General features: G+C 58.8%; 2 protein-coding genes across 4 annotated transcripts in view; one reads left to right on the top strand and one right to left on the bottom strand.

Moving 5' to 3' along the window:
- The first annotated feature begins 1454 nt into the window (after nt 1–1454).
- Nucleotides 1455–18757, top strand: GRAP (GRB2 related adaptor protein). Its single transcript, XM_004599370.2, has 5 exons — nt 1455–1629; nt 6632–6729; nt 9497–9619; nt 16620–16785; nt 18333–18757. The coding sequence occupies exons 1-5, from the start codon at nt 1552–1554 to the stop codon at nt 18519–18521; spliced, it is 654 nt and encodes a 217-aa protein (XP_004599427.1). The 5' UTR covers nt 1455–1551; the 3' UTR covers nt 18522–18757.
- A 729-nt stretch (nt 18758–19486) lies between these two features.
- The window catches only part of SLC5A10 (solute carrier family 5 member 10), a 45515-nt gene continuing 43585 nt past the window's right edge, over nt 19487–21416 (bottom strand). For all 3 annotated transcript variants that reach the window (XM_004599374.2, XM_004599375.2, XM_004599373.2), the window contains 4 exons: nt 20669–20837; nt 20041–20256; nt 19831–19888; nt 19487–19716 (listed from right to left, as the gene is read on the bottom strand). In XM_004599374.2, coding sequence (XP_004599431.2) covers nt 19610–19716; nt 19831–19888; nt 20041–20256; nt 20669–20837 — 550 coding nt within the window. In that variant the 3' untranslated portion in view covers nt 19487–19609. The remainder of the gene's footprint in view (nt 19717–19830; nt 19889–20040; nt 20257–20668; nt 20838–21416) is intronic.

The raw sequence follows: 21416 nt of genomic DNA on the forward strand, positions 1-21416 counted from the left end.
TCTTCCTCTCTGTCTCTCCTCCTCTGTGTATATCTGGCTGTAATAAAATGAATAAATCTTTAAAAAAAAATCTTTATAATTTATATTAAATGTGTTACAGGAAGGTACTTCAAAAAGTTTGTGGAAATGAAATTAAAAGGTAAGTTTGTTTCAATACAGAAAAAGATATTTGAAGGCCCAAGCCTTTTTGAAAGGCTTGTAATAAATGTGTATGTGTGGACTTCAAAAATAAACTGTAAGGATCAGCTCAGTGGTGCCACTGGATGATATTCTACTTGCAGTACCAGCATCCCACGTGGGTTCTGGTTCAGGTCCCAGCTGTTCCACCTCTGATCCAGCTCCCTGTTGATTGCCTGAGAAAGCAGCAAAAATGGCCCAAGTGCTTGGGGCCTCTGCTACCCATGTGGGAAACCCAGATGGGGTTCTAGGCTCCTGGCTTAGGACCAGCCCAGCTCTAGCCTTTATGACCATTTGGGGAGTAAAACAGCTGATGGAAGATCTCATTATCTGTGCATGTGTGTGTGTGTGACTGACTTTCAAGTAAAAGTAAATTTTTAAAATATAAATGAACCTTCAAAAGTATTTTTGTTTATTCATTTGGGAGACAGAAAGGGAGACAGAAAGAAAGAGGGAGAAGGAGTTCCCAACACCCAGCTCCCTCCTCAGTGATCAGGCTGGGTGGGCCAAAGCCAGGTCCCCCATGTGGCTCACAGGGACGCAGGCCTGAGCTGGCACCTGCTGCCTGCCTGGGCCCACACTGGCAGGAAGCTGGAGCTGGAAGCTGGAGCCAGGATGGGGAGCCTAGGCACTGGGCATCCTGACCACTAGATGCCTGCCCAGCCCTTTCCGGCAAACTTCCAGAAATATTCCCGTGCCTCCCACCAAAGGTGCCCAGGTTTTGGACTAGAGGAGGACCCTTTTGAGTGCAGGCATTGAGGGGATACCAAGGGTGTTCTGGGAGGAGGAGGAGTGGTAGGGGGACACAGGTGCAAAGGCCGGGGGGGTGAAATGGGAGCGTGGTGGGCCCCTGATGGGGTTTGTGCATTGGTTTAGGGTGAAGAGGAGCAATACGGATGTGCAAGCGTGTGTACATGTGCAGTGTGGGGGAGGGGCTCAGAAGGGCCTCCGTGCCAGGAAAGAGGCTTAGGATTGAGGGAGCTGACACCAGGGAATCGTGAGAGGCATCCAGGCTTAGAAATACTGAGGCCACAGGAACAGCAAGATGCCTTAGTGGCATTTCTCCAGCCAGACACCTCAATGTTACCATCTGCAGCATGGGTACAATGGGGAACCCACTCCCAAGCCCACAGAGGTAGCTCCCCGAGAGCCAGCCCTGGCCTCTGGGAAGTGGGATGTGGGGGTGGGCCGACTCATGTGAGCTCCCCGCTCTGTGACACGTCTCTACTTCCTGTCTCTCCCCTCACCCAACCCAGTCAAGGGCAGTTTCAGTCTCAGCGTCAAACAAAGGAAGCCGGTTCTCCACCACGGAGGAAGCAGGAAGCTGCTGGGCCCCCGCTCTGAGCCCGGCTGCCGGAGCCCAGGGACAGCAGAATGGAGTCCGTGGCCCTGTACAGCTTTCAGGCCACGGAGAGCGATGAGCTGGCCTTCCACAAGGGTGACACACTGAAGGTAGGTGAGCCGGAGGCGGGGGGGGACAGCCAGGACACCCCAAGCAGAGTCAGGTCCCTGGTGGACAGGCCTGACTTCTCGGACAAGCTGTCTATTCCCTCTGAGCCTCAGTGGTCCCACCAGGGGGATGGGGGCTATTGGTGATGTCTCCTTGAGCTGTAGGCAGAGGGTCATTGTAAGCATGTAAGGAGGCGTCACTACAGTGCCTCAGTTTCCCAGGAGGAGACGAATTGAAAAGGTGATGGCTGGTAGAGACAAGAGAGAAAGACAGAGAGCAACAATATCTGAAGAAAGGATAAAATAAAAGCCGCTAACCCAGTGGGGCCAAAGCAGCCATGCTGTAAGCATCAGAGGTGAGCTTTCCAGGCATGTGGAGAAACGGGAAAATAGAACCATGTTCCCACTCCATTCCACTTTTGTCTGGGGCCCCTTCTGGTGAACACCAAGGCCTCTCAAGAATATCCAGGCACATGAGCCTATGAAACCTCTCACTCGCTCGCTCATTCTCTCAAAGCATCCTTGCTTAGAAGCTGGGAGCCGGACTGAGGGTCTGGGCAATGCCCCTTCCAAACCTTGGACATCAGAGCTGCCCCTTCCCTGGCCTCAGTCTGGCACCTGGAGCAGTGGACAGTTCCCTCGGTGTCCTACCACTGAGCCTGGCTTTCTCACAAAACAGACAGGGACTCTTGTGGCTCATTCCAAACTCAGCAACATTGTCTCCAATAAGCTGCTGAGAACAAAGGTGGGGGTTTAGCAACTAAAATTAAGGCCCAGGCTACAAGGTGATGTGACTTGCCTGCAGGGGAGTCAAATGGGAACCTGCATCCCTTTGATCCGGGAGTCTGAGCAACCAGACTAGGGTGTACAGAACTGCCTCTGGGGGCAAGAGGAGCCACATAGCCTTGGGGAAATCCCCCTCCGCTGTGCCAGGACGCTGGCATCGAGCTGCTGACTCTGGGTCCCGTGCACATGTAGGCGCTGGGGCCAGAAGCAGGCTGGACAGGAGGACGGTGCAGTCAGAGCTCGCATTGTTGAGCACCCTGAGCTTGGCTGCTGGCCTGAGGGTGTTCTGGTCTACAGACGCAGGTCTAGGGAGTGGGAAGGAATGGGCCCGCAGGGGGCTGTGACCTCAGCTCAGAGGACTGAGCTGGACATAGACAAAGGCAAGTGATGGGTGGGAAGACAGAGAGAGAGGAAGCCTTAAAAAAAATAAATATTCCCACTAACACAGTGGGGTAGGGGTGCCCTGAGGCAACGGTGGCTTCCTCTCTTCCGCCCACCACCCCCTGCCAACTAACCTTGACTCCTGGTGAGTTCCTATGGAACAGAGGTGCTGTCTGACGAAGCAGTGGGAGCAGCCCCTCCCCCAGCAAGCCCCAGGCTGGTATGGCAAGTGATGGGCACACAGCAGACTCTCGCCAATGCGGAGAATGTCGGAAGAGAGAAGGCAGAGGGAGGAACGAGAGGCGGTGAGAGGGCTGCCCGGTCCCTGCCCTGTCAGCAGACAGCTCCTCGAGCACCTGCTGCTGACTGGGTTTCATGGTTCTAAGTGCCTCCTGGAGCTGACATTCCCAAAAGCCCAGTGATGGCATTGCCTCACAGTCGCCTGTGCTGCAGACTTAAAAGATGTGTTTATTTGAGAGTCAGCAGAGCTAAAAAGAGAGAGGGAGGGGGGGACTCCCAGCTTCTGCTGTAAAGACATTGCCAAGTTGGGAACCTTCCAGGTCTCCCGCATGGCAGCAGGGCCCCAAGCGCTTGAGTCGTCTTCCACTGCTTTCCCAGACACATCAGGAGGGAGCTGGATAGAAAGTGGAGCAACCAACACTTGAACCAGTGCCCGTATAAGATGATGGCATTGACCTGCTACACCACAAAACTGGCCCCTGCAGCAAATTTTTATGTAAACAAGAATCTACAAAAGGGGTTGAGGATGTGGGGAAGTGGGCATTCTCCTGTGTAGGCCGCAAACAGGTCAAGGGACACAAGTCTTGTGATGTGTATTTGGGAAACATGTAGACAGCCCGAAAGGCAGCTACACCCTGCAACCCAGACACCTTCCAGCACCAGGGCCTTGGGGGAGCAGGTGTCTGACCCGGTGGCTCAGTGTTCCCCATACCGGGGGTCTGAGTGTTGATCCCAGCTGCCTGCTGCGCAGACTTGGGGAGGTAGCAGGTCTCTGCCACCCACATGCGAGCCGTGGATGAAGACTCATTTCAGCCTGGCCCAGCCCTGACCCCAGTGGCCATTTGGGGAGTGAGCCAGTGGATAAGATCTCACCCACCCCTGCCCCAGTCCCTCCCTGCTAATCAGATAAGTAACTTTGTCAAAAGGACTTAGGGAGCTCCCAGCGTGTCCCAGGGCCTAGGCTGGGCCCCCAGGAAATCCTCAGGGAAGTGACAGCCCCAGGCCCTGCTGCCCACCTCCTCCCACTGGCCACGCTGAGCACACACCTGGTGCACAGGAGGAACCCAGTTGGCCAGAGCTGGAGGAGGACAGTACCAGAGACAAAGCAAGCAAGGGGGAGGCTGTGCGTGTCGGTGAGAGCCAGGACTCTCAGTCCAGATGCTGCAAAATGCCAGCAGTCTCTTGGGCATGCCGGTGAGAGCCGGAACCCTCCTGCCCACATGCTGCAAAATGCCAGACAGCCTCTGAGTGCTTAATTAATGACCCAAAACCACACGGGACGCAACGCTGAGTGGCAGAATGTAAACACATCCACACCGCCACTCAGACAATCCTCGATACGCAGACAATGCTCGGTGCTCGTATTGTGATAGGGAAACAGGTTATCCATGCTCTGGATTTGTACACAGAGGAAAAAACAGAAAGAATTGTTCTGACAAATGTGGGGGAACACACAGGAGGTAGAACACAGGGAATTCGTATTCGTGGTTTCTTTCTTTTCTTTTTCTTTCTTTTTTTTTTTTTTTTTTCCTGCCTCTTGCCAGAGCTCTGCAGAACAGAAAAGCAAGCATTCCTACAGTGTCAGAGAGGAATCTCAACCCTCATGGACAGTCATGAGGAGGCAGTGAGATTGTCTCAGGGTTGTGCAAGTTCAAGGTTAAATCCTGAGACTTTGATGGATTTTTTTTTTTAAAGGTTTACCTATTTATTTGAACAGCAAAGTTACAAGGAGAGGGACATACAGAATGAGAGATCTTCCATCTGCTGGTTCACTCCCCACATAAGGCGGGATCAAGCGGAAGCTGAGGAGCTTGGAATTCCATCTGGGTCTCTCATGTGGGTGGCAGCAGGCCAAAATTTCCCACACACATTCGGCAGGAGCTAGATCAGAGGCAGAAGAGCAGGCTTTGAGCTGGACTCCTGGAGGTCCCTTCAGCACAGGCAGCAGCCGGGTCGGGGCTGGGAAAGGTTTGTGAACAGTGACAATGGTAAGAACTCAGCAAATAGGGGCTGGCATGGTGGTGTTGCCAGCATCCCGTATGGGCACCAGATCTACACCCAGCTACTGTAGTTTTGATCTAGCTCACTGCTTATGACCTGGGAGAGGATGACCCAGGTCCTTGCACCCCTGCAACCACATGGGAGACCTGGAAGAAGCTCCTGGCTTCAGACTGGCCTAGGTCCAGCTGTTGCGGCATCTGGGGAGTGAACTAGCAGATAGAGGACCTCTTTCTCACTTTCTGCCTCTCCTTCTCTCTCTGTACTTCTGCTTTTCCAATACAGTAAGTGAATAAATAAAAGTCTAAAAATAAATGCACAAAAACCCAGCAAGTAGAACCAACGAGACCACTGCTGGGTCTCAGTAGGGAGGACAAACGAGACAAAGCAAGACAAGGCTCACGCTAAACAAGCTGCATTCACACACTCCCGGGGCAACCTCAGTCCCCAAGACACTGCTACATCCCTTGTGGGCTGCCCGTGGGTCACAGCAGAGCCCCCGACCCCAGCACAACATTCAGTCTGTGGCCGTGGCAGGCAGCTCACAGGCCCTCATCTGTGCCCGAGGCTGGGGTGGCAGGTGGGGGTGGAGGAATTTTGTGTTGAGAGCAATCGTTTTCCCTGATTCAGCCACCTGCTTCTGGCTCCCTCTGGGGTTGCTGACCTTACCCCAGGCTGCAGGGACAGGAAGGAAGAGAGACTCAACCCAGCCTGCGGGAGTCGATTCCAGGGACTCAGCAAAGCATCAAGGCTGCCCTGGCACGCCCGCAAGCCTTGGGGGCGGTTCACACCCAGTGTTCTCTCCATAAGTATCCTCCACCCTTACCCCCACCCCTCACCTGGGACTGACCGGACGTCAGAGCATGCTGTAGAACAGACAGCATAATTGCCTGCCCAGGCTCAGCAACAGGGCCAAAAATGGGGGATGGCGTGGGGGTGATGCTGGTGGGCCAGGACGCCCATCCTCCCGACCTCAGACCCCAGGCCTCAGTCCTGACTGAGCACACAGCCTGCCTCTTCCTGGCCATGTGACCTTGGCCAAGCCCCCCCCCCCACCCCGCTCCCTCTGGGCCTCAGCTTCAGAAAGACTGGAGAGCTGCGTGGGATGGAGGACAAGGATGGAAGAGGAACCCCAAGTTTCATGCGTTCCCCTCTGCCCAGGCCCAGCTGGCTCCTCCCCTTGCTTGCATGCTTGGTCACTCACCTGCGGTGCCTCCCCACACCCACTCGGGCGCTTTCAGTTCCTCTGGGCCCATCTGCAGGACTATGGGTGCCTCGGGGTCAGGAGCAGTTGGAGGTCTGGGTGACAGAACCAAAGAGCCCACCTCCACCTGCCCAAAACCTCGACTACAAGCCCCTCTGCTCCCCAGCTGTCCTACCATGGGAGGCTGGGATCCTTTAAAGAAAGAGAGAACCTACCCCTAGTGGGTCTCTTGCCTTGGGAAGGCCCATGTAGGGCACCCCAGCCCGCATCCAGAGTGGACAGAGGGGCTGGCGCTGTGGCAGGTCAGCCCGCACGGGGTCTGGTAGGCAGGAGCTAAGCAGGTGACACCTGTCACTCCTTGGGGCCTCAAGAGTTGTGTGTCCCTTTTACCCACAGATCCTGAACATGGAAGACGACCAGAACTGGTACAAGGCAGAGCTCCGGGGTGCCGAGGGATTTGTGCCCAAAAACTACATTCGAGTCAAGCCTCACCCGTAGGTGTTTTCTGTCCCCCAGTCCTGTGGTTCTGTGGGCTCCCCTTCACTCCCCACCACCCCAACTCCAGCCTGGCCAGCACATGGAACCTCCCATGGACACCTCACTCCCTTGTCAGGAGAGCTGGACGTTGGCTGAGCCATCTGGGCCCAGGGTGGATTGGCCCACTTACTGGGCCTTGGTCTGCTGGGGACCTGGCACCTGCTGTGCCAGGGTCAGCAGGTGGCAACCAGCACAGCTGCCCTGTGACCGAGGGAGACAGAGTTCAGCATGTCTGAAGCCAGATGGCTTTGCTTTGACGATGCCTGTGGCCACCCACAGGATACAGCAGGCCACCCAATAGCAGCCATGGCTCCAGGGAGGCCAGCGGGGGTGATGCCAGAGACACAGAGGGGTCTGCACAGCTCTGCACTGTGGCAGAGAGGCAGCACTGAGGGACTGACCAGGGACAGCTGAGGTGGTTGTGACATGCAGGAGTTGCAAGGAGAAACATGTGCCTAGGAGACCAGGGGAAGAGCAGAGGGGAGAGCGACAAGGGATAACACAGGGTGGGGCTTGGAGGTGATGGCAACTCCTTGGCCCAGGTCAGTGGGAGCTGTGGAGCTGTTAGGGAAGGGAGGCCAATGACAGCTCAGGGAGGACGCATGCGTGCATGCCTGTGTGCGTGCAGCAGTGGGTGGCAGGGGAAGGAGGTGTGGGCGGGCCAGGGTGAGGGGTGCTTCCTCTTTACCTCTCATGCAGCTATTTCCAAAGCTGTGCGACCGCCTCCAACTTCCTGAGCTGGGCATGGCCCCAGCCCCCACCCAGGTCCCCAGCCCACCTCCCTGCTGGGGCTCCCTTGGGGACTCCCAGCCTCTCGGAGACAGGGTCCAGATCTGCTCTGTCCCTGCTGGACCACTCAGAGTTGCCCCAGGAAACAGCTCCGGGCAGACCCATCTGGGTGACTGAAGACAGCCTGGTAAAGATTGAAGCTGCTTAGGAAGGCTCAGCAGAGGTCCCCGCCTGCCAGGGACAGGGCAAGATGCCCATAGGGCACTGGGGAGCCATAGGGGGCTCCAACCTCCGGCGCCCCGGGAGTCCGCTCTGGCCATCTGTGCACAGCACAGAGCAGGGCTGGAGCCAGCTGCTGCCCCCCACCAGCCCACCTGCCTGAGGTCTTGCCCAGGTGCATTCTTGGACAACCCCAGCACTTGCCCAGCTCCCAGAATAGCAAGGAAAGCTCACCCCAGCATGTATGGGGGCAAAGGGAGGGTGAGGGCCCTTACAGGCCTCCTCCTACATCAGGCCCCTCTCCTTCCCCCGAGCCCACCGCGTGCCCACCCGCCCCTTGGGAGAGGCACAATGCAGACCCCAGTCTCCAACATGGACCAAGATGTATCTAACCTACTGCGAGGCCAGAGGGGCATCAAGGAGGGTTCCCTGGAGGAAGGGCATGGCGCACTGGGTCTGGAGGTTTGAGGGGAAATTCCCCAGGGAAGGGGAGCGTAGCAATAGGGAACCCCACACCCAGACACCTGGGCGCTCATCTCCCAAGGGGCTGTCCTCACCATCTCCAGGCGACACGGGGCTGCTGCCGGGGGGAGGGGGGGCGCTGTGGTGGTGCCCGTGGGAGCAGCTGTGAACCTGGACGCTCCAAGGCCATGGACTTGCTGTGCCAGCTCCTAGGGGCTCAATTTCCACATGAGTGAGACTGGGGTGTGGGGTAGCACAGGGTGCACAGCCCCATGAAGTATTTATCACTCACAGAACCCCATCGGGGACAAATCCTGTAGAGGCTGTTACTGGGACACCCCCCACCGATGCCTCTTGTGGGGTTTTGTGGGTTCTACAGAAACACCTAACTCTCTGGGGGAAACTCCCATGAACTGGGCTGACCCTGGGGGGCTTCCTGGTGGAGGTCACCCCAGCTGGGAGTGCCACGGCTCCTGTTCACCTCCGACCTCCAGTCTCATGCAGGCGAGCAAGGTACTGGCCTCAGGGGTTCCCCAGACGCCCCACTCCTGCACCCACTTCCCTGGCCTCCCTCCAAGGGGAAGCAAGTAGGGAGGTAAACAGGAAGGGAGGGTGCCCCTCGGGGACCACAGCGCCACGGAAGGTGACACACAGAATTGGGGCTAGGTTGTTGGTCTAAAGCCACGAGGGAGGCTTCAGGCAAGAGGGCAGGGCTGGGAGAGAACTTGGAAGCCAGCCTTTTGCCCCCAAGGCCCTCAGAATTTTCCTTTATGTAAGAGACAGACGGACAGAGAAAGTTCCCAAATGCCTGTGGGAGCCAGGGCTGGGCCCACCTGAAGCCGCAGCTGGGAACTCCGGCCTCACTGCTGCCTGCCAGGGTCTGGCTGGAGTCGGGCCTGGCAGCCAGGAATGGAACCCCCATGCTGTGATGCTGGATGGGGCTGTCTCAACTGCTCCCTTAAAGACCTGTTCCTTATTTTCTGCTTGTGGACTTTGAAGAGTCCACCATTGAAAATGAGAACAGTTGCCCTGCGTCCCCTCTCAGAGTGCCAGGGTTCAAGTCCCAGCCAAAACGTTGGGGCTGTGTTCCCACTCCCGGCCTCTTTGGTGGCTGTGCGACCTTGGCTGACTCTCTTCGCCTCGCTGGGCCTCAGTTTCCCCATCCGCACAGTGGGTACAGCCACCTCTCCCTCGTTCCCGGGACTGCTTTGTCGTGAGGCCCGGGCACGTTCTGAGCCCAGTTCATGGTAGTGGTGGTAATAGCTGGCGAGGGCCTGGCCTCCCCCAGCGTCCTCAGAGGCCTTCTCCCTGCAGGTGGTACTCCGGCAGGATTTCCCGGCAGCTGGCCGAAGAGATCCTGATGAAGCGGAACCAGCTGGGAGCCTTCCTGATCCGCGAGAGCGAGAGCTCCCCGGGCGAGTTCTCCGTGTCTGTGAAGTGAGCTGGGGCCTGCGTGGGGTAGAGGAGGCGCTGTCCCAGCAGAGCCTCAGGGCGTAGGGAGGCCTGGTAGGGATCAGCATGACAGGAGCAGGTGGCAGTCATCCGAGGTGGCAGGTGCTTTCAGAGCAGTGATGGGGCTGTATTGGACAGAGGCTGGCCTGGGGGCTCCTGACTGCTGGGTCATGTCTCCAGGGGGAGGCGGGGCATCAGGGCAGAGGGCAGATGGTAGTCGTCCAGGACCCCCAGGTGCTGCCAGAGCAGTGGTGGAGCTCTATTGGATGGAGGCTACCCTGGGGGCTCCTGACTGCTGGGTCGTATCTCCAGGGGGAGGCAGGGGCAGCGGGGCGCAGGCAGCAGGTGGCCAGGATATGCAGCAGACAGGCCACATTTCCTGGCCCGTGACCCCACTTCTGTGGGGGGCCTGTTTCCTCCTCATGTAAAACAGACGACGACGGCAAGGAGCCTGTGGGTCCACAGAGTGAATGGTGTGGGGACAGGACACACACTCAAGTCCCAGTGTGGCATGAAAGGGGTAGGGGCAGGAAGTGTCGCAGAGATGACCTGGGCTAGAGGGTCAGTCCCCTGGACAGAGTGGATTGTCCAGATGCGTAAACGCAAGGACAATTTCCTGAGCTCTGAGCCACACGCCAGGAGCTAGGAGAAAGAGATACCCCAAAAAGGACATGGAAGGAAGCCAGGGGGTCCAACGAAGGAGGCAGCCCCATCCAAACTGCCCAGACCCCAGAAAGGGCGTGGCTGTGTGCCGTGGGGACAACCAGCTCTCAAGAGTTGCCGTGGGCATTGGCACACAGGCTGGCACAGCTGGTGCTGGACACAGAGTACTGGAGGCAGGATGGGGCGTGGAGGGAAGGCAGGGGTGGGCCTCAGGGTGGCTCAGCTCTGCCAGGTGTCCGTCCACTTCCCTGGAACAACAGGACCCCCAGTCAGCAGCCCTGCGCTTTCCAGGGAAACAACAAATACACCAATGGGTGCATTGCCTAACGCTGGACCGGGAGGTGAGACTCCAGTGCATGGGGCACAGAGCTGGAGGGGCCCAAAAAAAGAAGCAGAGACAGATTGACATAGGACAGCTGGTGGCTTCCAGCAGGCTAGGCCACATGGGCTTTGTGAGGTCACGGGCTACAGCCAGCCCTGTATGGGTCCTGTGTGCTTGGCAGGAGCCTGATGGCCACTAGGCTCGGCACATGTGCAGACAGCCCTGTGAACTGGCCCTCGCCCTCACTGGGCCTTGGAAGTGCGGGAAGCAGTTCTGGGGGCAGAGCTGGTGTCACAAAAGTCACACACACACACCCCGGTGCTGCTCCTGATCCACCCACCCACTTCACCGCTGGCCTCCAGCCTAGCTCACTTCCTTCCCTTCCGGAGGAACCAGTCTCCACGTTTTGATCTGAGAAATGGGGGGTTATCTGAGTGCTAGCAAGGGTGCTGCTCCGGCCCCAACCCCCAACCCAGGTCCCAGCTCTCCTACCCACCCAGGGAGCCCCTCCTGCATTTTCTCTAGCGGCAGGAAGTGGCTGCTTTCCCAAGGGCCTGGTCGTTTCCTGGGAACGGCGCCTTGCCGGCGGGCTGATCCAACTCTGTGAGTCTTCTGGAATCAGACCCGACATCCGAGGCCACCCCGCAAAACAGGGGCCCCACGCCACCGTTGCTGTCGCCGCACTGCCCTCTCCCGGCGCTTCTGTGGAAGTGCGCTGCACCCGCCACAGGACGCTCCTGGGATCTTGAGCCCCAGCTGCGCGCGTGTGTGTGTGTGTGTGTGTGTGTGTGTGTGTGAGAGAGAGAGAGAGAGAGAGAGAGAGAGAGAGAGAGAGAGAGAGAGAGAGAGCGCAGGGCCGAGGAGAGTGCTGGGCAGGAAGAGATGGAAGATAGGCACAGCCGTCTGCAGGGCTCTGAGAAACGAGAGGAAGTTCCAAGGCAGGGGACACAAGTCAGCAGGAGGCGTGTCTGAGCTGGTGCCCATAAGCCCAAGTAGGAGCTTGGTGCACAATGAGAGGAGAGAATATCCCAGCACCAGGAATTGCAGACAGCCAGAGGTGGAGCATGAAGCGTTGGGTGTCTGAATAGCAACGGAGAAGTTGGCCCGGAGGGAATATTGGCCATACAGGGATCTGGAAATCTGCCGGTTAGAGGGCTTCCCAGTAGGTGGGCTCCAGGCGTCCCTGCCAAGTGCTTCAAGGTCAGAACCTAAGAAAGTTTCCTGTGTTCAGTTGGATGTAGTTAGTGCGTGTGGGCAGCAGGTGGCAGGCTGGACTCTGGGTTTCTCCTCCAGGCCGAGCGGGGAGTTCCTGGATGGGACTGGCACTCCGGAGGAGGCCTGTGACCAGGAGTGCAGGATGCTGAGCTCCAGTCCACAGCTCTGCCGCCTGTGAGCCGTGGAATCCTGGGCAAGTCCCTCATTGAGCCTCAGCATGATGTCTACGGCCATACCACCCTGAACACCCCTGATCTCGTCTAATCTCAGAAGCTAAGCAGGGTTGGGCCTGGTTAGTACTTGGATGGGAGATGATTAGCACACACAATTGTACTACATAACATTTCTCCCTGGGGGCCACACGACAAGCTCACGGGGGCTGGGGGAAGCCTGTCCTGGCCCATAAGACTGGGGCTGTCAGAGACAAGGGAGTGACACAGGATGGGAGCAGGGGAGCCAGCCCAGTTCTCATCTTGGCTTTGGCCCTCCACCTGTCGTGTGACCCTCGTCTCAGACCTGGAGACAGCGTCCTGCCAGCCAGTGACGGCCCAGCAGCCCCAAGTGGGCAAGCTCCTCTGGCCCTTGCCGGCTCCCGGGAGCCCTGGCATCTCCCACAAGCACAGGCCAAGCCCCATAAAGCTGTCAGAGGTGGGATTTATGGGCCTCGTGCTGTCTCACAGAGCAACAGCAGCCGTGGCAAGCTGTGCTTTACAAGTTTACAAAGGGCTGTCCCCACTCCCGCCCCCTCTCTCACACACCTCCTTCCCCTGCCACCACCAGAGAACAGCCTGTGTGCTGGTGGCCAGCAGGCCGTGGGCAGCCCAGGCTCGCTTGCGGGCCACCCTGTACTCCGGACCACGTGGGACGTGTACTACAGCCGTAGCCGTAGCTGACACTCTGTCCCCCAGAACAGTGTCTTTGCTCCCTTTCTGTGGATGGCAGAGGTGTCCTGGAGCCAGGGCAAGCTGGCACAGCAGCTGGGACCCTGCCAGTCACCGCGTGCCCACCGTGGACCAGGTCACCTTCCCTAAGCCCCAGAGCCCCAGAGTAGGAATCCGTCTCCAGCCACTGGACACACACACAGTCCAAGCCATTCGATGTCTTGTGTGCTACAGGACAGATGGGCAGGCCTGGGCAGGACCCATGCCTATTAGAGACCCCAGCTTTGGGGGAGTCCTGGGGCCTTGTTTTTCCTCCCTAGGCTTCTGTTGTCACCTTTGCTGCTACTGCTACTGCCACTGCCACCAGGCCAGAAAAACCCGCTGGGCAGGACCAGCTGTGGCAGCTGATGCTGCTGCTGGAAGCCTTAGAGTCTGCACTTGGACCCTGGGCCTTTCCTGGCAGCCCAGGAGGCCTGGCCCAGCCCCTCCCCCTGCAGAGGTGGGTGTGGGAGTCACACATAGGGCAAGCACCCCCAGGACTGCTCAGTGACCCCCTGCAAGAATGGGAGGCACAGGCCTGTGCCACCAGGACAGGTATCAGGGTTGTGCCCATTACAGTGCACAGGCCCCAGCCGGACCTGCTCCTCCGTACCCCGAGGCAGCATCTGTCCATGCTCCCCACCCAGGGTCCCACTAGGACCCAGGTTTAGCTCCCCTGGGCCTGTGGGTGGCAGTGGGGGTGGGGGAGGAAGCCTGCAGAGGACAGGGGAGGGTGATGGTTCATGAATGCCTCCAGGCTCTGCTCAGGCCTCCGAGGGCTGCTGGGGAAGGAGAAGGGGGCATGGCTGCATGATGCTGATAGCCAGGCCAGGGATGGACAGGGCAGTCCACCACCCTCTCCTCTCAGGTCTGTAAACCTAGGAATCTGCAGTAAGAGACTGTGTGCTGAAATCACAGACACACATAGACACACACGCATACACATGGACACACGTGCACACACGTGAACACATGCACACACAGGTGGGCAGAGGCTCGCTGCACTCAGCTCTCTGCAGCCACACGGTTAAGGGCACGCAGCTCCCCCCACCCCCACCTCTGTACTGGTGCTACACCCAGGAAGCCCAGGGCTGCCACGGAAAGAGGAACCAGTCATCTTTCTCTTTCGCCCCGTGCCTTGCTCAGGGAGTCCAGGACTCCGCCGGGGTGGGGGCTCCTTCCTTGTGATCCCGCCACAGCCCCCATCATCTGAGTCTGTCCTTTATTGCCTAGGAGTGGCACTCGCTTCTGTATTTATTTGCAAGGCAGAGTGAGAGATTAAGAGAAAGATCATCCAACTGCTAGTTCACTCCCCAAACGGCTGCAACGCACACAATACACGCAGCACAGCACACACAACACACACACACACACTTGAGCCGTCCTCAGAAGTAGAGCAGCTGGGACTTGAACCAGCACCTGTATGGGCTGTGCCACAGCACCACCTCCCACCCGCAGTGGGCGCTAAATTCCAATGCTCGAAGCCTCAAACCAAGTCCAACCCATCACATGTAAGAGAAGACAAACCTGGGACTTGCTGTGCCCCGCAACACGTGTTCCCAGATCTGAGAATTCTTAGACTGCCAATTGGAAAGTTCCAGAATTCCTGCATGCCCTCCTATTATCTCCATCATTCTGGGTTGACTTTCTAGGTTATGGAAGCTGAGCTTCAAACACTAAAGCACTCAAAGTCGTCGTCTTTGGGGACTGAAATCTTCAAGCCCACTGCCTGCTCTTCTGGCCGCTGACCTGGAGCAGTGGGTGGGACTGCCTGTCCCCAGACTCCTCCTTCAGGGCCCCCTCTTGGAGGCTGGGTCTTTTCTGGGTTCACCCAATGCCCCAGACATGGCTGGGATCCCCACTTTTCAGCTTCTCACTCAGGCCAGCCGTTATTCACTGTGTACCCGGCCAAAGTTCAGTAAAACTCCCAAGCTCGTCAGGGCATGGCACCAAGGAGTGGTGGGGCACAAGAGGCTGCCCCCGGGGTGGGGCGTGGCCTCCAGAAAGCTGAGTGGGCCACACATGTCCTGCCCACAGGAAGAATGGGCTCCATGTTGAACTGAACATGCCCACCACCCTGAGCACTGGATGCCCTGCTACTAGGTGCACCTGCAGCCCCAGCTGAGCCCCAACTCAGAGGCAGGACCCCTGGAGGGCTGGGAACCACCTCCCAGCCCAGCTCAGAACCCCTGGGAGGAAGCGAACAGTTGGCTGGGCTCTTCAGGGCTAATCCTGCCTCCCTGGCTGAAGGGACCCAAGGAGACATGTGGCTCTGACTAAGGGGGCCTGGGGCAGCTCTCAGAGATGGGCCATTTTACCTAGGCATGTTAGATTGTGGGCAAAGGCAAAGTGTTGTGTGTTGAAATGAAAAGAGACAGGGTCCTGGACCCCTCGGCAGCGTGGGGAGACTCTCACCTGGCCCCCTCCCCAATACAGAGGGCTGTTAGTGGCCTTGAGTTGCTATGGGTCTGATCCATTTTGTACGAAACTTCTAACCCAGCAGCACACCTGCCCCAAGACTGAGAGAAAGGGACATGGAGGTGGCGGGTCAGGCTGGCCCAGGCTCATGTGCGCCTTCCTCCCAACCTGCCTAGAGTAAAAGAATTCTTTTTATAGACATATATGAAGGCAACGTTACGCAGAGAAAAACAGATCTTCCATCCACTGGTTCAGTCCCCACATGGCTGCAGCAGCCAGGCCTGGGCCAGGCTGAAGCCAGGAGCCAGAAGCTCTTTTGGGTCTCCCACGTAGGCAGGGGTCCCAGAACTGGACCCATCCCCTGCCGCTTCCTCAGGTGCGTTAGCAGAGAACAGTGTTGGAAGTAGAGCAGCTGGGACTCGCCAAGGCACCCACATGGGCTGCCAGTGCTGCTATGCCACAAAGCCAGCCCCGAGACAGACTTTAAACGTCACATTCATCAAGTCTCTAGATTGGCAGCCGGGGCTCCTCGAAGCCCCAGATGTGGGCAAGCTGTGGCTCACGTGTCTCAGGTGTCATCTGCCCATCCCACAGCCCTAACCACAGGTGCCCAGGCTTGCCCACTTTCAGCCCCATCGGCTGCCAGGTGCCTGGCCAGCTCTGCCTGGCCCTGCCAGTGGCACCTGCTCATCCCCAGCACCCCATCCTGTCCCTGGCCTCCCCTCACTGCACACGCCACCTCCTGCCCCCCAGGAGAGCAGGAGACCCTGGCTGACAGGAAGTGGAAAGAGTGCCAGTCAGTGAGCAGGAGCAAGAGGTGGCTCCTGGGGTGGAGAGGGGCCCAGGCAGCAGCAGCCGCACCTGCACGGATACAATCTGAGGCATTGTGCACTCCTTAATTGGAGTAATTATTTCCATTGTTAAATAATGATAATCAATTAGGGAGTGCGCAGAGTGACAGCTGAATACCGGAGCACAGAGGAAACCTGCCCCAGCCTTGCACGAGATGACGGCTATGCACGGGGTCTCAGTTCCCCCTCCCACCACTGCCACCTGTTTCCACAAAGGGCGCAGCAGCCCTGCAGTTAGGCCTGGGAGGGTGGAGAGGAGTAAGGGCAAGATTGGCTGGGGTCTGAGGCCGGGCAAGGCCGCCAGGATGGCACAGCCAGCAGAGCATGCAATGCCTTCCTGTAAGGGAGCAGTCATCAGTGGGAACACACAGGATTCAGAGACATGAAGTCACCTGCTTATGGTCAACCAGCAGGGGAGAAAGCGGTACGTCTTTAGTCCCATATTGCACTGCCCGGGCTTGTGCTCTGTGGCTCAGTGGGGTCTCCCACACACACCCTGGCCCACAGGGGACCCCCACACAGGAAAGGCCAGCTTGTGGGAGGCTGCAGTAAGACAGGTGCAGGGCCAGGGTCTCATCCTGCATCCTCTCCCTTAGCTATGGGGACCAAGTACAACACTTCAAGGTGCTGCGCGAGGCCTCAGGGAAGTACTTCCTGTGGGAGGAGAAGTTCAACTCTCTCAACGAGCTGGTGGATTTCTACCGCACCACGACCATCGCCAAGAAGCGCCAGATCTTCCTGCGGGATGAGGAGCCCCTGCAGGTGAGCAGGGCCGGGGGGTGGGAGGGCCACGTCCCACTCTTCCCCCCCGCAGAGGACAGATGCCCACACCAGCATTCCCTCGGTGTCACGGAAACAGAGCTTCCTACCCAGGTGGCCGAGCTGCAAACTGGGACAAGCAGAATCAGGGAAAGGAAAAGAGGAGGAAGCAAATTCTGGCAGGGTCGTAGGTGTACACAGCAGGCACTCCGTAAGTGCTAGATGAGCGAAGAGCATGGCAGGTGGCCACTCATGCTTGCTGTGGACTGTAGAGACACCTGTCGAGTCCCCACCTCCCAAGACGGGGTCACCTGGACTCCGGGAGCCTCACTGTTCCCACTGCCTGGATGAGTGAATTGAGGTTTGGAGACGGAACAATGACTCAGCCGAGGCCTCCTGCCCAGTAGGCTCAGTCCTGGTATGCGTTCCCCGAGGGGCTGGCCTCGAGCATAGTGTGGGGCAGAATGGGTGCCTGTGGGTGAGGGCCTGGCCATGCCCATGGTATGTGTGTGTGTGTGCTTGTGTGTGTAGGGGGAGGGGACCTGTCAGCCCTGGATCTCACAATAACAGCAATTTTGCTGCCCAGCCTTTTCATCAGCCCTGTCTCATTAGGGTGACGACACCAGTCAACACCAACAGGGTTATTAGCCCCAACATGCTGTTTCTTCCCAGTAAAGGGGGTGTTGGCAGGGCCTCGGGCGGAAAGGTCAAGATGTTATGACAATGAACTTGGGCTCTGCAGAGGATGTGGGGGAGCAAGGCCGCGGCCTGGGGAGAGAACTAAGTGACCAACACGGTCAGCCCTTATCCAGCATGTTCTCGAACACTGTGAACCATGGTTAGCTGTGAGCTCCTGGGGACGTGTCTCCGCAGCTGGTCCTCCCCACACAGAACACCTGCTTGCTGCTGCCCAGGCCAGGGTAAACAGGTGGAGCTAGAGGCCCCAAAAGGGCTCCCCTGCACCCCAGCTCCAGCCTGGGTCCCTGAGGTCACCCACTCTGGGGAACATGACTAGGAGCTGGTTCAGTCCTCACTTGGTAGAGAACCGCTAATTACCTCTCTGCTCCTGCCACCTGCAGTCCTGGGGGAGGAGGAGGAGATGCAGGCTTAAAGCTGTGACCCAGGCAGAGCAGGCAGGCCCCGGGCAGCATGCAGAAGCCTCCTGTCCAGGTGCCTCATGCTGGGGCAGGGCAAGACCTGGGAAGCCAGGCCCTAGCACCTTGGGAGGCAGGGTCCACAAGCCTCCACACTCCACCCTTGACAAGGCACATTCCTGTGGGGCCCACTGCTGGATGGGGGACCCACTAGCCCTATGCCTCCAGCTAGGCCACCAGGAGAGGGTCCCTTCTATACAAGCGGCAGCCATAGGCCCCTGAAGCCGGCGGCCCCAAATCTGGACTTGCAATTAGACGTCTAGGGTTCAGTCCCAAGACCACCCCTCCCCCCAGCTGCAGCAAATCACTTCCTTGGTGGGAGAGGGTGGGAGGCAGGCAGCGCGTCCTGCAGGAGTCCTCGCTAACTCATTTCTCTGTCTACCCGCCCCTCCCTAGCAGTCGCCCCGCGCCTCCTTTGTGCAGGCCCAGTTTGATTTCTCTGCCCAAGACCCCTCCCAGCTCAGCTTCCGCCGCGGGGACATCATCGAAGTTGTGGAGCGCCCGGACCCGCACTGGTGGCGGGGTCGAGCCTGCGGGCGCGTGGGCTTCTTCCCGCGGAGCTACGTGCAGCCCGTGCACCTGTGACCCACGCGCGGGCGACCCACGGACCATTACACAGGGAACTGAGGGCACGGACACGCCTGCCCACCGGGTCACACGTCCTCGGCCTGGACCTGGCTCCTGACTGCCTTCGCCGCGGTGACCACACGGAGGCCAGCTCGCCAGCTGCGTGACGCCAGGGGGAGGATGACGCAGAGGCCCCACCTCCTCCTGGGCAAGCTCCCGGACTCCCAGGATCCACGTCCTGCGGTCTTCTCCCGGAGGAATGCAGGGCTTGGGATCCTCTGGACTAACCACGTGCTGGGCCAGCTTCTGCCCCGCCTCTTCTCTCTCCAGAGACCCCTCCCATTGTACAGGCTGCCCGAGCCACCGGCCGGCAGCACACCTGCCAAGCTGGACTTGAGAAAGCTTCCAGTGGACACCAATGACTTAAGGCCCTATCGAGGGAGTAATCCAGCACCCCACCCCTACCACAGACCCCATGGGGAGGGGCCTGAGAGCCGAGGAAGGAACCGGTTGGTGGTAATGGAAACTGTTCATCTGCTGGACATAGGAGCCCTGTGCCCAGCCACGTGGGAAGCCCCAAACTGCACTGACTCCTGTCTGCCTCAGGCCCAGGTTCTATCCAAACCAGCACACACCACGTGGTAAGCTGGGGGCCAGAGCTGGGTGTAAGAGGACCCAGCAGGATTCCGGGGGGGGAGACGGGGGCAGACAGCCTAGGCAGCCGGCACTGCTGGGATGTGTGTCCAGAAAGTGTTCCCGGCAGCACTTGCCAGGCTGCTGGGAGCAGGTGGGATGGAGCAGGAGGCCTCCATACCCCTAGAAGGCCCTGCCTTCTTCCAGGCTGGCCTTCCTTGCTGAGCCCTACCCTGACCAGGTGCTGTGCGTGCAAAATAAAAGCCGAGACATCAGTGGAAGAATGTCCATTAGGAGTCTGAGTTTTCTTCCCAGTGAAGACATACAACTTGGATGGTGATGCTTCTGAAATCCCACATTCTTTGCCCACCCCTCCCACCACCATATCCTAGCTTTGGTTTTTGGGGCTCTGTGAGTCTTCATAAAAAGGAAAAAAGTGGGGGAGGGGACCCCCGAAGATTCAGCCGATGACCTCAGGCAAAGTAGGCATAGAAGAAGATGTTGACACACAGGAGGAGGATGGCATTGAAGCTGCAGACGCGGGACCAGAAAGCATATCTCTGTGGCGTGTGACCAGCACCTGCAGGAGAGGGGGAGGACAATGGGGGATGCAGCGCCTCTCACCCGTGGAACCAACAACCCCCGCCTCAGGTGGGGAGCTGGGCAAGGGCAGCATCCAGGGCTACCCACTGACCTGTTTTGACCCCCAAGGACAGGTCCCGAGTCAGGGTCCACCATGTGAGGTTCTCAATCTGCACAGAATGAAGAGGGGACAGGGCCATGGCAGGGCAGGTGGCATGAGCCCAGACACCCCAGGGGGCGGTGATGCAAGCATGGTGGCTGCCAGAGCAGGGCAGTGGGGAAGCTCAAGGAGAGAGAGGGTCCCGGGGCAAGGAAGGCTCACCTGGTGGCGCTGAGGCGGAGGGGTCAGCAAGCTCCCGGCCACTGTGATGGCGCCGGTGAGAAGGAAGAGGACCACGGCCAAGTGCAGGTAGTTCAGGCTGCCCAGGATAGCCGGCCGCGTGTCTGCCTCCCCGCAGGGGGGTACTGGGTGCAGGAACTCCAGGGTCAGCCTCGTGGCACCCAGCACCAGCCCCACGAGCAGGCCCCAGAAAGCCCCCTGGGGGAGAGAGGCAGGGTTGGAGGAACTTCCAGGGAGCATGGGAGGAACACACACACAGGGAACCTGACTGGCAGGACACACGCGCACACACACACACACACACTCACAGAGGGAGCCTGGCTGGCAGGACACACACACACACACAGAGGGAGCCTGGCTGGCTGGAGACACACACACTCACAGGGGGAGCCTGGCTGGCAGGACATACACACACAGGGAGCCTGGCTGGCGGAAGACACACACACACACACACAGAGGCAGGCAGGCTGGCTGGCAGGAGACACACACACACACACACACACAGGGAGCCTGGCTGGCAGGACACACACACACAGAGGGAACCTGGCTGGCTGGAGACACACACACACACACACACACACAGGGAGCCTGGCTGGTGGGAGTCATGCACCTGCTCATTGGCACGCTGCCAGAAGATGCCCAAGAGGAAGACAGCGGTCACAGGGGGTGCCAGGGAGCTGGTGACCGACTGCATGTAGATGAAGAGCTGCCCACCACTAGAGCCCTGCAGGATGGGGATCCAGGCCACGCTCAGACCAATGAGTGCCACGATGACCAGCCTGCGGGGCGGCAAGGGCGGAGGTGGGTGCAACCATGAGACCCTCCTCCTCCAGGCCACTGAGCCTGGCTGTGCCATCTGGGCCCCTCCCAGCCAGCTCCAGCACTGCCCCCACACTCCTGCCCAGGGTCTCACACATCCTGTGACTCCTGTGGGCACAGCTCCCAGCTCTCAGACACCTCTCCTGCCCAGCCGCTCTGGTCAGCAGAGTGTCCTCATCCCCTCTCCAAGGTGGGTGAGACACATGCCAGGACAGCAGGGGCTGTGCGTGCAGCTGGGCCGGTTCCCACCACCACCGCACCTGCTGCTGCCACTGCCTGCCTGCCTTTCCAAGCCTGAGGCAGAGGGCGGAGGGAAAAAGGTGACACCTTGATTAAGGCTAATTAACCCTTCGCCTGGCAGGCGAGCAGGTGGGCGCTGTCTCTTCAAAGCCGCTGGAGAGCCTCCATTAGCACCCGGCCTGCCCCACCCTGCAACACCCCAAGTCAGAATCAGAGTCTCTACAACCCCTGGAGTCCCCAGGGCTCTCAGCACAGCCCGGGGCAGGGTCCTGGCCTCTAACCATCTCCCACCCAGGGTT

Source organism: Ochotona princeps, chromosome 17, assembly GCF_030435755.1.
Source record: "Ochotona princeps isolate mOchPri1 chromosome 17, mOchPri1.hap1, whole genome shotgun sequence".
NCBI classification, from domain to species: domain Eukaryota; kingdom Metazoa; phylum Chordata; class Mammalia; order Lagomorpha; family Ochotonidae; genus Ochotona; species Ochotona princeps.

What these genes read in the sequence shown, in the direction of transcription:
- GRAP (XM_004599370.2), top strand. Translation starts at nt 1,552, where the DNA reads ATGGAGTCCGTGGCCCTGTACAGCTTTCAGGCCACGGAGAGCGATGAG. An exon ending in ACAAGGGTGACACACTGAAG is followed by an intron (nt 1,630 to 6,631) that starts GTAGGTGAGCCG and finishes TTTTACCCACAG; the next exon opens with ATCCTGAACATGGAAGACGA. An exon ending in GAGTTCTCCGTGTCTGTGAA is followed by an intron (nt 9,620 to 16,619) that starts GTGAGCTGGGGC and finishes CCTCTCCCTTAG; the next exon opens with CTATGGGGACCAAGTACAAC.